Source organism: Sapajus apella, unplaced genomic scaffold (assembly GCF_009761245.1).
Source record: "Sapajus apella isolate SASKATOON/1434 unplaced genomic scaffold, GSC_monkey_1.0 scaffold94, whole genome shotgun sequence".
In the NCBI taxonomy this organism is placed as follows: domain Eukaryota; kingdom Metazoa; phylum Chordata; class Mammalia; order Primates; family Cebidae; genus Sapajus; species Sapajus apella.
This window is the reverse complement of record NW_022437034.1, coordinates 1,494,284-1,509,043: the sequence shown is the minus strand read 5'-3', so window position 1 is coordinate 1,509,043 and position 14,760 is coordinate 1,494,284. Positions and strand designations below refer to the sequence as shown.

The 14,760-nt window shown below is 45.2% G+C and overlaps 1 protein-coding gene across 1 annotated transcript in view; it reads right to left on the bottom strand.

Moving 5' to 3' along the window:
- Positions 1 to 14,760, bottom strand: part of LOC116535352 (core histone macro-H2A.2) — a 58,319-nt gene that overhangs the window by 29,930 nt on the left and 13,629 nt on the right. Inside the window, exon 2 of the mRNA XM_032256226.1 lies at positions 5,092 to 5,322. Within this exon, the coding sequence (XP_032112117.1) occupies positions 5,092 to 5,263 (172 nt within the window). The 5' untranslated portion in view covers positions 5,264 to 5,322. The remainder of the gene's footprint in view (positions 1 to 5,091; positions 5,323 to 14,760) is intronic.

Sequence of the window (14,760 nt, the reverse complement as noted above, 5' to 3'; positions counted from 1 at the left end):
TGCTTTTGCTGCCCAGGCTGGAGTGCGGTGGTATGATCTCAGCTCACTGCGACCTCCACCTCCCAGGTTTGGGTGATTCTTCTGCCTCAGCTTCCCAAGTAACTGGGATTACAGGCATGGATCATCATGTCTGGCTGATTTTTGTAATTTTAGTGGAGATGGGGTTTCACCATGTTGGTCAGGCTAGTCTTGAACTTCTGACCTCAGGTGATCCACTAGCCTCTGCCTCCCAAAGTGCTGGGGTTACAGGTGTAAGTCACTGTGCCTGGCCCACACCTGGTTAATTTTTAATTTTTTTGTGGAGACGAAGTCTCACCATCTTGCCCAGGCTGGTTTGGAACTCCTGGACTCAAATGGTCCTCCCATTTTGGCCTCCCATAGTGTTGAGATTACAGGCATGAGCACTCTGCCCAGCCCTCTTGGACCAAAGCTCAGCAGGTCCCAAACTGAGCCCCTCCTGCTACAGCCTGGTTCTCATCCACTGCTCCCGACTTCAGCTGCAGGCACCATTCTCCATCCACTAGCTGCTTTGCTCTCTTCTCCTTCCTTCTTGGCCTGACTTCCTATACCCATTTCCTACTCCTCTTGTCTCCAAGTCCACAGCTGCACTTCTCAGCCCATGGCAGTGTGGCCTGAAAGAAAGCAGCTAGTCCACGCTTGCAAGATTTGTGTCATCCTTGATGCCCCTCCCTGAGGATCTAACCCATTATGGAGCGGAGCTGACTCCACCATCCAGAGAGTACCCAGATTTCCTATATCCTCTCATCATCCTCACTGTGCACCCTTGGTTCTGGCCACTGTCAGTTCTTTACAAAGTGACACTAACCTCCACTGGTCTCCTAGAATCTGATCTTGCTCCTTGACAACTGTTCACTACCTAAAGCCAGATGCCCTGCAGTTGCTACCTCAACCCTTTGATACCTCCTCTGCCGTGTGTGTGTGCGCGCACGCACGCGCACATGTGCGCACACCCTCAACGTGGCCCTCAAGGGCCGTCACAGTCTAGCCCCTGCTGCCCTGCCCCCATCTCATCTCTCACCCCTCCCATTTCCAAGCTCTGCTCCAGGCACATTAGAAACGGCCACGCACGTGGATCACAAGGTCAAGAGATCGAGACCATCCTGACCAACATGGTGAAACCCCGTCTCTACTAAAAAATACAAAAATTAGCTGGGTGTGGTGGTGTGCGCCTGTAGTCCCAGCTACTGGGGAGGCTGAGGCAGAATTGCTTGAACCCGGGAGGGGGAGGTTGCAGTGAGCTGAGATCGCGCCACTGCACTCCAGCCTGGCGCCTGGTGACAGAGCAAGACTCTGTCTCAAAAAAAAGAAGAAAAGAAATGGCCACACACTCCTTTAAACTTGGAGTCTTCTCTCTTATTCCCCACCTTCCTCATCATCTTCCCCTAGTTCACCGTCCCCACCTGAATCTGGCTGACTCCCTTCCCCAGCTGGATGGCCATCAGAATCATTTGGGGAAGCTTTTAAGAATCTTGATGCACAGAAAATACCCCAGAATCTCTCAGGGGTGGGACCCAGTCATCAGGCTTTGAAATCGATCGATAAGAGAAAATGCAGGGTTGACAACCTGGTTTAGGTCTTAACAACGCTTGCATTATATTAGGCAGCCCTTCCCCCAACGCACGCTTCCCGAAGCTCCTCTCATTCCCTGCTGGACAACACCTGATCTTACTGTGAGGCGTTTCATTGTTGTCCTCCTCCCCACTAGGCTGTAAGCCCAGCAAGGGGCAGGACCAACATGGCCTCTTTTCTACTCTATCTTCAAGGCCTGAATGATTCACATGAGGCACAGTCTAGATTTGTTTTATGAATGTGGAAGTCATTTCAAGGTTGACAGGAGGCGTCCACACTTTGACCCCCTTCCCTAAACAAAATCAGTGAATACCTCTTTAAAAAATAAATAAACAACAACAAAAAAACAGACTAAAAATTCTCCCATGGCACTTACTCAACAGTAGCTTGCAATTCCACTAATATGATTCATTCCTTTGGATTAAAATGCTTTATCTCATTAAAATGCAAATCCAGCCTGAAAATACACCACCTTAATGGCATTAGTCATTTATACTTTGTCCTGAATGATTTTATCAGCTCTTAGTAGAGGGGGGAGGAGAAGAATTACCACTTATTGAGTGCAGCCCATGCGCCAGGTGTTTCACACATATTAGCTCATTGAATGAGGTTAAATGAGCTGGTTCTGGAAACAACTGAAGCTCAGAGAGGTTAGGGTAACACAGCTGGTCAGTGAGTCATCCCGACTGGAACTGACATCTGAGCCTGCGCGCTCTCAGCGCCTGCCTGCCTTTGGAGGAGAGAAAAGGCACAGAGAAGGGAGGAAAAATACACAGAGGACAGGCTTGGGCCTCAGGAGACCAATGTCACCTCCTCCTCCTCCTCCACGTGGCCCAGGATGGTGTTGGTCTCTGGGACTGGCCGGGGGCAGGAGGACTTTGGCAATGGCACCCTTGCAGGCGCTCATCCGCTCCACATTCAACCCGTTGTATAAACGGCCCAGTTCTACTGTGGGGACTCTGCCTAAGGAGTTACTGTGTGCGCCGATGTGGAGGTGCTCAGCAAATGCTCTTGGAATGGATGAATGAACAGGAACAGGTAAGCTTCGTCTATCTCACACCTCTGAACCAAAGGCTAACAGAGATGCCAGGGATTCCAAAGGCCAGATTTTGTATATGCACTGGTTTAGACTTTTGCCAAATGGAAGCACAAGAAGTACTTAATTATTTTCATCACACAAACATTAGGGCAGCATAGTGCAGCCAAACTGCGTGGCTCCAGGTTGAGGGCCCTAGGGGAGTCCTAGTTCCCCATCTGGAAGCTGTGGGATCTTTGAGTGACTCAGTGTCTTCCAGTCTCAGTGGGTGCCACACACCTAACAGGTTGTTTTGAAGCTTCATAAACCCTTCTCAAAGTCTGTTCTCTCCCTCCCTCAGCTGGGAGGTTTTCCCATCAGATTACTCGGCCTCACTCCAGACTCAGTGAATCAGACCCTTTGAGAGTGTATCTGGGAACTTGCATTTTATTTATTTTTATTTTTTTATTTTTTGAGACAGTCTAGTTCTGTTGCTCGGGGTGGAGTGCAGTGGCGTGGTCTTGGCTCACTGCAACCTCCACCTCCTGGGTTCAAGTGATTTTCCTGCCTTAGCCTCCCAAGTTGCTGGGATTACAGGTGTGTGCCTGGCTAACTTTTGTATTTTTAGTAGAGATGGGATGTCACCATATTGGCCAAGCTGGTCTCAAACTCCTGACTTCAGGTGATCCACCTGCCTCAGCTTCCCAACGTGCTGGGATTACAAGGGTGAGCCACCGCACCTGATGGGAACTTACATTTTAAACAAGCATTCCCCACATCTTTTGGCTTGAGGCTAAAAGACTAGCTACAATCTTGCTATTCATTGTCTGGTCCCTGGACCAGCAGCATTGGCATCACCTGGGAGCTTGAGGTATACAGTCTCAGGTCCCACCCTGTTCTTGTCAACAAGATGCCTGGGTGACCCCACTTTGAAAAGCATTGATTTTCAGAGCCCTCCAGCTCTCCCCAACCTCCTAAAGGAGTGAAGGACTTTTAGCTCAGGAGCAAGCTTTCATTTCATAAGAGGAAGGCTCACAATGCAGAGGTCTGCCTGATGGAAGCTTTTGGGGGAGGACGTTTCACCAATCAATGCTGGTTGGTGAGTGATGGGAACTAAGAGGGCAGAGCAGAATTGAGCACCTACAGAGGAAGAACCAGCAGAAAAGAGGAACCTGGGAATAGAAGACAGGACCAGCCCTGCTGAAGCCCAGGGGATTTCATGAGTGAGGCTCGCCTCCCCAGTGTTAGACAGTTTGGGGAGGTTTGCTTTTTAACCTGGCAGAATTCTCAAGGGACTTAACCTTGGTGTCTAGACCTTGAGCAAAGTCAGAGACATTGTTGCTTGTGGCTGTTACCCAACAAAGGACTAAATCACACTTATGGTATAAATACATACATTTGAGATGGAGTCTCACTCCTGTTGCCCAGGCTGGAGTGCAATGGCACCATCTTGGCTCACTACGACCTCTGCCTCCCGGGTTCAAGTGATTCTCCTGCCTCAGCCTCCTGAGTAGCTGGGATTACAGGGATGTGCCACCACATCCAACTGATTTTGTATTTTTAGTAGAGATGAGGTTTCTCCATGTTGGTCAGGCTGGTCTTGAACTCCCAATCTCAGGTGATCTGCCCGCCTCAGCCTACCAAAGTGCTGAGATTACAGGGGTGAGCCACCACGCCCGGCTGTGTGTGCATATATATATGTGTGTGTATATATATGTGTGTGTGTGTGTGTGTGTGTATATATATATATATTTATATATTTACAAATATTTCTAAAAAGCACCCCTGATATTGTAAAGTTTGGTGTCTGTTTATGACATAAGAGAACAACAACAAAAAAGCTAAAGAGAAAGTTCCCAAGATAAAGAATACACACAGCAAAATCCCATCTTCCAGTAAAAAATGAACTTTGACAACAAATGTGGGAAACTATTTTCTATGCACCCCTGTTAGATGAGAATCACCTCAGTGAAGGAGAGAAAAATTAGAACATTACATCGGCTTCATGGCAGCAGCCGAAGATGTTTTTGATGATCAGATAAATGTTATTTATGGACACTGAGTCCTAGTTTAAATATACCAGGAAAACTGATGTTTAATGAGCAATTTGGTGTAAAAAGACTCCCTTTTATAAAATGAATGTCAACTCCCCCATTCTCCCTGCAGTTTCTTTTTCTTCAGGAGCTTGGATATTTATATATTGCATTTGCTTAAAGCAAGTTACATCTTTCGCAGCACTGGTGTAGGAGAGCCACTTACTTGATTGTGAGTTCTCTGCCTTCCATGCTGATCATCTGTCCTTCCTATGCCCTCTTCTCTCCCCTAAAGCCTGCAGAAGTTGACTTTAGCCAAGCAGGCCAGTTGCAACCCTGTCACCACCCACAGTAGCCTTGAGCAATTCGGAACATCCCTCCCCAGCCTGCGAGGGGGATCCAGGGGAGAGTGGGGACCTGGGAGCAGGCAGTTACCTCTGCGTGTCCCATTACCTGCCAGGTACTCAATGACTGCTGCCATGTAGACAGGGGCACCCACGCTGATCCGGTACTTGAACGTCCCTTTCTTCAGATAACGCATCAGCCTCCCCACTGGGAAGATGACACCTGCCCTGGCTGAACGGGACAGCTTGGACATTTTCTTCTTCCCGCTCCGGCCCGACATCTTGCCTCAGTTTCCCTCTCAGCTTGCTGACACAGTGGCCTCCCGGCACTAATATAATGCTGAAAAGGAAAAAAGGAAAGACGAGAGTTGAGGAAGGGTAGTTGGCAAACACCTTGGGCACAGTGGCATGGCCCTTGGGCACCACTGTGACACCTCTGATTGCCTCGGGGAGGCGGCTGAAACCTGGCTGCCACTGTAGGTGCAAGAGGCATGGAGTCAAGCCTGGGGTCTCTGAAGGGCATGGGCAAGCCCACCCACAAACATCCCTCCCTCACCAAGACAGCCTGACCTCAAGAGGAGAGGCCACAGAAAACTGTCACTGAATAGAGAGCTCTCGGTCCTGTGGTCAGATGAACAGTGATTCCCAAAGAGGTCCATTTCCTCATCCCCAGAACCTGTGAATGTTATGTTATATGACAGAGGCTTTGCAGATGGAAGTAAGCTAAGGGTCTTGAGATGGGGAGATTATCTCAGATTATCTAGTTGGGCCTAACATAATTGCCAGGGTCCTTAGAAGAGGGATGCAGGGGATCAGAGTGAGCAGTAAGAGATGTGAGAACAGAAGGAAGAGGATTCTCCCCTCAAAGCTGCCAGAAGGAATTGGTCCTGCCGATACCTTCACTTTAACCCAGTAGGACTGATTTTGCACTTCTGACCCTGAATTATAAGGGAATAAATTTGTATTGTTTTAAATCACAAAGTTTGGGGTAATTTGTTCCAGCAACAACAGGAAAACTATTACAATTCCTCTTGGCCTACATGACTTTGCCCATTATAAAGACATACCTGAGATGAGCGACTTATAAAGAAAAAGAGTTTAATGGACCCACAATTCCATGTGGCTGGGGAGGCCTCACAATCATGGTGGAAAGTAAAAGGCACGTCTTACATTGGCACCAGGCAAGAGAGAGAATGAGAACCAAGTGAGGGGAGACCCCTTATAAAACCATCAAATCTCATGAGACTCATTCACTACCACAAGAACGGTATGGGGGAAACTGCCCCTGTGATTCAATTATCTCCCATGGGGTCCCTCCCACAACATGTGGGAATTATGGGAGCAACAATTGAAGATGAGCTTTGGGTGGGGACACAGCCAAATCATATCAGTTAGTTTCAGCAGACATAACTGAGAGCTGATGTGTATTTCCCAGGCACTTTTCTAACTCCTGCAATAATGTAGCACTCTTAGAAATGGAAACAGGCCAGAAGAGGCAGTTTTACTGAATATGCGTGGCATGCAGACAGAGCAGATGAAAGGTCAGAGTGCAGTCTGAGCTTCTGTTCCTTGGAATGGGGAATCCAGGTTGATTTTGGGGAGAAACTTCGGAGTCTGCACAAAGAGGTGAAGTCAGCACAAGGAACTAAGAGACAAACATTCACTGTTGCTTAAGGAAGCTATCTTTTGTGTGAAGATAAAATAATTCCATATTCCTGGACAGAGTCTTTGTAAGCCTACCCACAATCTAGAAAATTGTAGTAGAATTTGGGTGGGCTTGATCTGTTGGTGGACAGAGTATTGTAACTGACAAATGAAATATAATCTTCAGTAAGTAAAAGCAAATTGCAAGGGAGAAACGGTCAAGAGCAAAAAAGCAAAGAAAAGGAAAAACACATTTTCTAGGAAATGTGTTACTATATCAAAGCTCTCTTCCTCAAGGGCAATGGCATTCTCAGGGGCCATTTCCTCTGGAGATGAAAAATGAGAAAGTCAGAAACAGATTGAAATTTGTTCTATCTGTTGATCCTGGTTAGGTCATCATACCAACAGGCGAGATGGCAAAGGAAAGGAAGGCCCACAAAAGTCACTAAACATATGACAGAAGAAGGTACTAAATGAATGCTTGGTTAATATGAAATAGATATAAACCAGGATTTACTTAATGAACAGATTTTACTGAACTGATTTCAATTTTCTAAAGCATCTGATAACTCCATTACGACCAAGGAGACTATAAAAAGCTCTGAAATTAGCAACAAACCCCCTTTTCAACAGCCACCTATCCCTGAGGTGAATAAGTCAAGTTGGGGCATTTTATTATATACTTCATATACATTATTTAAAATGCTCAAATGTACTTACTACTCTCTACTCCCCTATTTTATATTTTATATGTCATTTTGCCATCAAAGGATATAGCTATTCATCAGTTAGGTACAAGCAAAGATGAGAAAAGTGCCTTAGACTATTATCTTTTTGACAGCAAGGCAGAAGGATCAGATGCCATGTTGTTTTATCATGTTTCTTCATCTGGAAGAAACAAGGTCTCCCACATTTGCTGTGCTGCTGCTGTCTGTGGCTGCTCACTCTCATACCTCCACTTGTAGAGGTTTTCTCTTTGAGGAAGCAAGCAACATTTACCTAAAAGCAAGCAACTTTTAGGTAAATATATGGAGGGCCTGCTGTTAGGCAGCACTGTAGCAGGAAAGGGGAAAGAGACAGCAATGCTAAGCAGTTCCTACCCTCACACAGCACATGTTTGCTAGCTGGGTTGTGGTGCTCTAAATGGAGGTGGCTCTTGCTATAGTGGAAGGAGCCTGGGACTGGGGAACTGCAGTCCTGAGCATAGCCCACTTCTACATAACTAAGTCATGCACCCCCAATGACTGCACATATGATGGTGGTCCCGTGAGGTCCTAATGGAGCTGGGAAATTCCTATGACCTAGTGACATCTTTTTTTTTTTTTTTTTTTTTCTTTTGAGATAGAGTCTTGCTCTGTTCCCCAACTGGCGGGCAGTGGTGTGATCTCAGCTCACTGCAACCTCTGCCTCCCAGGTTCAAGCGATTCTCCTGCCTCAGCCTTCCGCGTAGGTGGGACTATAGCAGTGCACCACCACGCCTGTCTAATTTTTATATTTTTACTAGAGATGAGGTTTCACTATGTTAGCCAGGCTGGTCTTGAACTCCTGACCTCAGGTGATCCACCATCCTTAGCCTCCCAAAGTGCTGGGATTACAGGTGTGAGCCAGTGTACCTGGACAACCCAGTGACATCTCAATGGCGTAGCACAATGCCTTACTCATGTGTTTGTGGTGACACTGATGTAAACCTGTGCTTCCAGTCATATAAAAGTGTAGCACACATAATTATGTATAGTACATAATACTTGATAAGAAATGACTATGTTACTGGTACTCCTTCTACTTATTTAAAACAAAGTTATCTGTAAATCAGCCTCAAATGGGTCTTTCAGGAGGTATTCCAGAAGGAGGCATTATTACAGGAGATGACAGCTCCGTGGGTGTTACTGACCCTAAATACTTTTCAGTGGACAAGACGTGAAGGTGGAAGACAGTGTTGTTGATGACTCTGACTCTGTGTAGGCCTAGGCTAATGTTTGTGTGTCTTATTTTTTTATCAAAAGTTTAAAAAAGTTAAAAAAAAATTTTTTTTTAATAGAAAAGTGGTTATAGAGTAAGGCTATAAAGAAGGAAAATGTGTAGCTGTACAATGCATTTGTGCTTTAAGCTAAGTGTTATTACAAAAGAGTCCAAAAGTTTGTAAAGTTTAAAAAGTTTATAAAGTAAAAAAATTACAGTAAGCTAAGGTTAATTTATTATTGTAGAAAAGTATTCTCTTTTAGTGTAGCTGGCCAAGCATGGTGGCTCATGCCTGTTATCTCAGCACTTTGGGAGGCTGAGGCAGGCAGATCATGAGGTCAGGAGTTTGAGACCAGCCTGGCCAACATGGTGAAACCCGGTCTCTAATAAAAATACAAAAATTAGGTGGGTGTGGTGGCGGGCGCCTGTAATCCCAGCTACTTGGGAGGCTGAGGCAGGAGAATCGTTTGAACCCAGGAGGTGGAGATTGCAGTGAGCTGAGGTCATGCCATTGCACTCTCCCGCGTGGGTAAGGGGAGAAAACCCCCATCAAAAAAAAAAAAAAAATTAGTGTAGTTTACATGTACAGTGTTTATAAAGTCCACGGTAGTGTACAATAATGTCCCAGGCCATCACATTCACTCGCCACTCACTCACTGACTCACCCAGAGTACTTCTAGACTTGCAAGCTCTATTCATAGCAAGGGACCTATACATGTGTACTACTGTTTACATTTTCTACTGTATTTTGCTGTGCCTTTTCTAAGCTTAGAGACACAAAAACTTACTATTGTGTTACCATTGCCTGCAGTATTCAGTACAGTAACGTGTTGAGCAGGTTTGCGGCCCAGAAGCAATAGGTCATGGGATCACAGCCTGGGTGTGCAGGAGGCTGCGCCATCTAGGTTTCTGGGGTCCATTCTACGCTGTTTGCACCGTGACAAAATCACCTAATGATGCATTTCTCAGAATGTATCTTTGTCGTTAAGTGATGCGTGATTGTAGTTATGTGAGCTTCACATGTATTTGTTTGGGCCTCTGTGGCCTCATCTGTAAAACAGGGGAGGTTGCTAACATCCTTAAAGTCATTCTGCTCTTAAACCACCTGATTTTTCTGAAAGGGCCTTTTCCATGATTTTGGTAGAGAAGCTTAGGCTCTTTAAGCAGTCAGCTCTAAAGACTTAAGAGTCTACACGGGCTCATAAAGGTGCATTAGTGACCCTCCTAAGCCAATTATGTGCTTTTCTCAGTTAATGGTAAGTGGGATTGGAGGATGATTAGTAAGTCTGGTTGTCAAGAAAACCACCCGAAAAGCCCATCACAGGGTGGACGTGCTCTGTGAATATGGTGTATGCTGGTTGGTCTTAATCTCTCCCTACCATGCTTCCACCAGAGAATGCTGCATGAAGTGCAAACACCGCAAGGGCAGGACACCCGCTGTGTACACACACACACACACACACTTTTCTCAAAACAGCCAGAGAATGACTAGATGTGCATGATAAAGCCACCTAGGGACTTTCCCACTATTAGCCAAGAGAAGTCACAAATTGCCCTAAAAATTGGAAATTAGGACTAGGAGTAGAACAGAAGCAAGTGACTTAAGGGGACAGATGCCTAAAACATTCATGAAGAGGCCGGGCATGGTGGCTCATGCCTGTAATCCCTGCACTTTGGGAGGCCGAGGCGGGTGGATCACCTGTCAGGAATTCAAGACAGGCCTGGCCAACATGATGAAACCCTGTCTCTACGAAGAATACAAAAAATTAACCAGGCATGGTGGTGGGTACCTGTAACCTCAGGTACTCTGGAGACTGAGGCAGGAGAATTGAACCCAGGAGGCGGAGGTTGCAGTGAGCCAAGATCGGGCCACTGCACTCCAGCCTGGGCAACAAGAGCAAAACACTCTGTCTCAAACACAACACACACACACACACACACACACCCCCACACACACACCACTCATGAAGATAAATAGCCAAATAAGGAAAATCAAAGTAGGAACAAGTAGAGAAACATACCAGCTACACATTGTAAAACAGTACCTAAATGTAAGAATCATCCCGAACAAGGTTTTCTCTCTGTGGCTTCCAGACTTCACTCTAGGTGAGGGCCTTAGAGGAAATCCCCCTGGGTGGGGGCGCAGCTCCTTCTGAGGTCTAAGTGTGAGATGAATTGACTTATACATGTGCTTTTAGCAGGACTGGAGAGTTCTTCTTGCCTGCCAAACCCATCTTTTCAGGTCTTGTGTGGGGTTTAAGCAGCCAGGCACCTTCTCCCAGGCCCTCCTGGGGACTCAGGGCTGTGAGGCCCTGTACACTGACAGCAGGAATCGGACCACATCCCGGAATCCCTAGGGGAAGCAAGGAGGGGCCGATGGAGCTACATCTACCAGAGCCCACCCGCGGCAGGAAGTGCTGAGCCTCTGGGACCACTCCAGAGAGGACATTGCTTTCTAAAGACCACCTCTCCCCTAAGCCTGTGCTGGATTCTGCCTGGCGTTACGATAAATTATAACCCTGAACTTCCTTCTTGCCACCCTTTCCTCCAACTCTATTCTGTCTTGGGAAGTCAGGAGTCAAAAACTTGAATGGGTTTTTATCCACATCCTGGGAATTTGAGTCTCGGTGTAGGTCTACAGTCTAAAGAGATAAGAATTATTGCAAGGTGAAAATTTGTTTCCTTCAGACTAATACTTAAATGTTACCTCTGCTCTAAGATAATTTTGCTCTGATTAGGCAAAACTTAAGGACTCCGATACACTATGTTTACACGTTTGGAGAGAGAATATGGCTGGACACGGCTCTTGGTGTGCTCAGACACACCATGTGGGCATCCCCTGGAGGCCATGTGGCTCTGTTCAGGTGGCCCCATCCTCCCAGATGCACACGGGATATAGAGAAAACCAGACACCCTGTACCTGCAGTGCACCTGTCCTTTGATAGCGGAAAGATCAAGGTATACAGTCTCATAATTACTGGCAGGGTGGATCAGAGCATTTTAAGCACGTTAGCGGTGGGAAACAGAGAGGTAAAACTCCAGACTCAAAGAAGAGGGAGAATACAGGGCTCCTGCTTGTCTACCGCCACCCCCCACTGCCACCCCAGGGAGAAGAGCAGGGGAAGCACATTGCTGGTATTGTGTGCTGGGGAAGAGGGCGTATTCAAACTCTGTTGTTTCAGGATTTATTTCCAGGTTTGGGTTTTAAGCCCATAATAACACCAACAGGTTAGATTTTATAGATGACACCAGGTAAATATGAAATTGCAGCATTGACTCAGACATGGGCAATAAACTCACACCAGACTATTCAAATAACTACTGTATTTCACTGATTTTATGATGCACTTTTATTTTTTAACATTTTACTGTCTCTAGAAGTCAATATGTATCTTGCAATCGATAGCATCATAGATTCAATGTAAGACAGTATTTATGGAGCATTTATTATTGAACAAGAAACTACATTCAATGTTAAATTTACATGACCCTTGTCCTATAATATTTTCCTATGAAGTTGCCTGACAGACCAAAACGAAGTTTCAAATAGATGTTAGAGCCATGGTTCCCAAACTGTGCACCAGGGTACACTGGGGCAATCAGCAAACCCACAGGAGCGCTGCAGGAAGGTTTAAGCTTTCCCTTGAAAACAGCCATGGAACCCCACCACTACCAACTCCCAATGGCTTCAGTTTCAACAGGAGGGTACACTAAGTTCCTTTTGATGATACCATTTTTTTTTCTTGCAAAGCTGGATTTTTGACTGTTGCTGTGATTAACAGCAAGTGTCGGGTGAAAGTAAATACAGAACCGAAAATGAGGGTGTCCAATCTGACTCCAGGCTTGATTACCTGTGCAGTGCCCAACAGCTGTACACATCCTACTTGTAATTCATTGCAGTTACTTAAGAATAAAATAAAAATACTTTTTTCTTTTAATTCATACATATTATTTTCCCAAACGGCTAGTACAGTGTTAGAACATGAATACGTATTAAGTTGTTTGGGTCTAAACACCTCACAAATGGAACAGGCAGGCATCTGCTCTGCTCTAGTGGTATCAAGAACATGCTGGAGACACTAAGAACTCTGAGCAAGTGAGGGAACTTCTGTGTCAGGGCCCACCACCAAAAAGCTGAAACCTACTTCTGTCTTCCTCAAGGTTACCCTGAAGCAAGGAAAATAAGAAAGGTAAAGAAGTTATTTAAATATTTTGAGCTTATCTTTAAATCTAAGGAATATTTGCACATAATAAGAAAAAGCAAAAAGGAATGAAAATGTATAAAATGAAAAGCAACAGTTTCTCACTCATCTGTCTCATTTATAGAGACAAGTACAGGCAACAAGTGTTAATTTCAGTTCTAGTGGCCAACTCCAAAACTCTCATGTCTATACCCCCACTTGTTGATCTGTTTTCAGTTCTAGACAGTCTCTATCTGTGCCATACCCCACCTTCCTCCTCCCTTTTCAATTGTTGGCAGTTCCCTTTCCAGTTTTATTTCCTCCATTGATTGCCTTGGAAACTTTAAGTAACATTGTACCCTCCAATCCCTGTTTCTCACGTCATCAACTTTGGGCATTATCTCCCATATCATCGTCATATGAGACGAGGATATGAGCCCTCAACCTTTCCCTGGTCCTCTCCTCCCTACATCAGCTCCCTAAGCTCTACTTCGTCTTCGATACTTTCTGTTGTCCTAGTTCATAACATTTATATTTTATTCCATAATCACAATAAAATCATCCACATTTTGACTCTAGATTTATTTTGAAAGTTAAATGCCATTTACATGGTTAAGACTTTCTAAATATTGTTCCCTGCAGTTGAGTATAGTGCTAGGATCACATTTGTAAATATTCTCTGCAGAATCAAGTGTGATGCTAGCATCACAGTTCCTTCCTGTGGTCCAGCACTGGAATCCTTGAGTCCTCACGATGAATTTTTTTGTTGTTGTTGTTCTGAAAACCTGATCTTCAAAATCATTCTGCATTTTCTGTGACTTCACATTTGGACCACATCTTTCTTGCATAGCTTCCTTTCTAACCCTGAAGTCACTAATTATAGTTGATTCTCAATATATAGGGTAGTCATGTTCTACAAAGTAGCCGGAAACACAGAATTGGTAAAAACTGAAAAATTGCTCTTAGGAGAAATACAGAGGTAGGCTCCTGCAAGCCTCTGGTCACATCTCATCAGCTAATCAATACTTAACCTTGTTTCATGTGTGTTTATGTTCAGGACACCTTGTTTAACAGATATTGTTGATTCATTAACATTGAGCTCAATGGCCAACAGCACTGTAACACGTGCCTGAATGAAGCTTACACATCATGGCCTTCTTGCAGTTACGAATGCTAGATATCACTTCAGCACTATACCTGGGGGCCATTCTAAACAGCAAAATCACCATAAAAAAAAAAGCAGAAACATGCAAAAAACATGGCACTAAATAGGGCATGGAAAGGGCACTAGATTGTAGTATGAGCTGAAACAAGAAGGCAGTCAGTCACCTGGTGCAACCTCCGCTGGGAAGGTGTGCTTGTGGCGGCTAAGAGGTTTTGCTGCTCTGTGCACGTGCATGTCCTAGAATGACCGGGAAAGTGCCGCAAGTATCGATTTTGGGGGGTCCAAATACATTTAGCATGTAGGCAAATTCACAAATCTAGAATCCACAAATAGGAATACGGACTGTATTTTTCTGTGTTGACAAAAGATGTTCCTTTACCATGTCCTCAAAATCACTCAGCTTCTCAATTGCATTGTTCTTTGCAGAGGCCCCATTCTTTCCAGAGAACCCTTTGCAGAGGATTTATTCTGAAAGCCGTCTGACCTCCAGCTCCAATTTGTAATGGGAGTTGTTTTAGCCAGCAATCATCCTGGGACTGGTCTTTCCGGGACCTAGCCTCTCTGTTCATCCTTGGCCCTATGACTTTCTCTTTCTTGGTTTTCTCCCTTGTTTTGTTGATATCCACCTGATGTCATTCTTCAAAAACAGGACAGGGAAGTAAACTTTCTTTCTTAGTAAACTCTTTCTTTCCTTTCCTTTTCTTTCTCTCTCTCTTCCTTCCCTCCCTCCCTCCCTTCCTTCCTTCCCAGCCTGCCTGCCTTCTTCCCTCTCTCCCCTCCTCCCTCTTCTTTTCTCCTTCCTTCCTTCCTTCCTTCCTTCCTTCCTTCC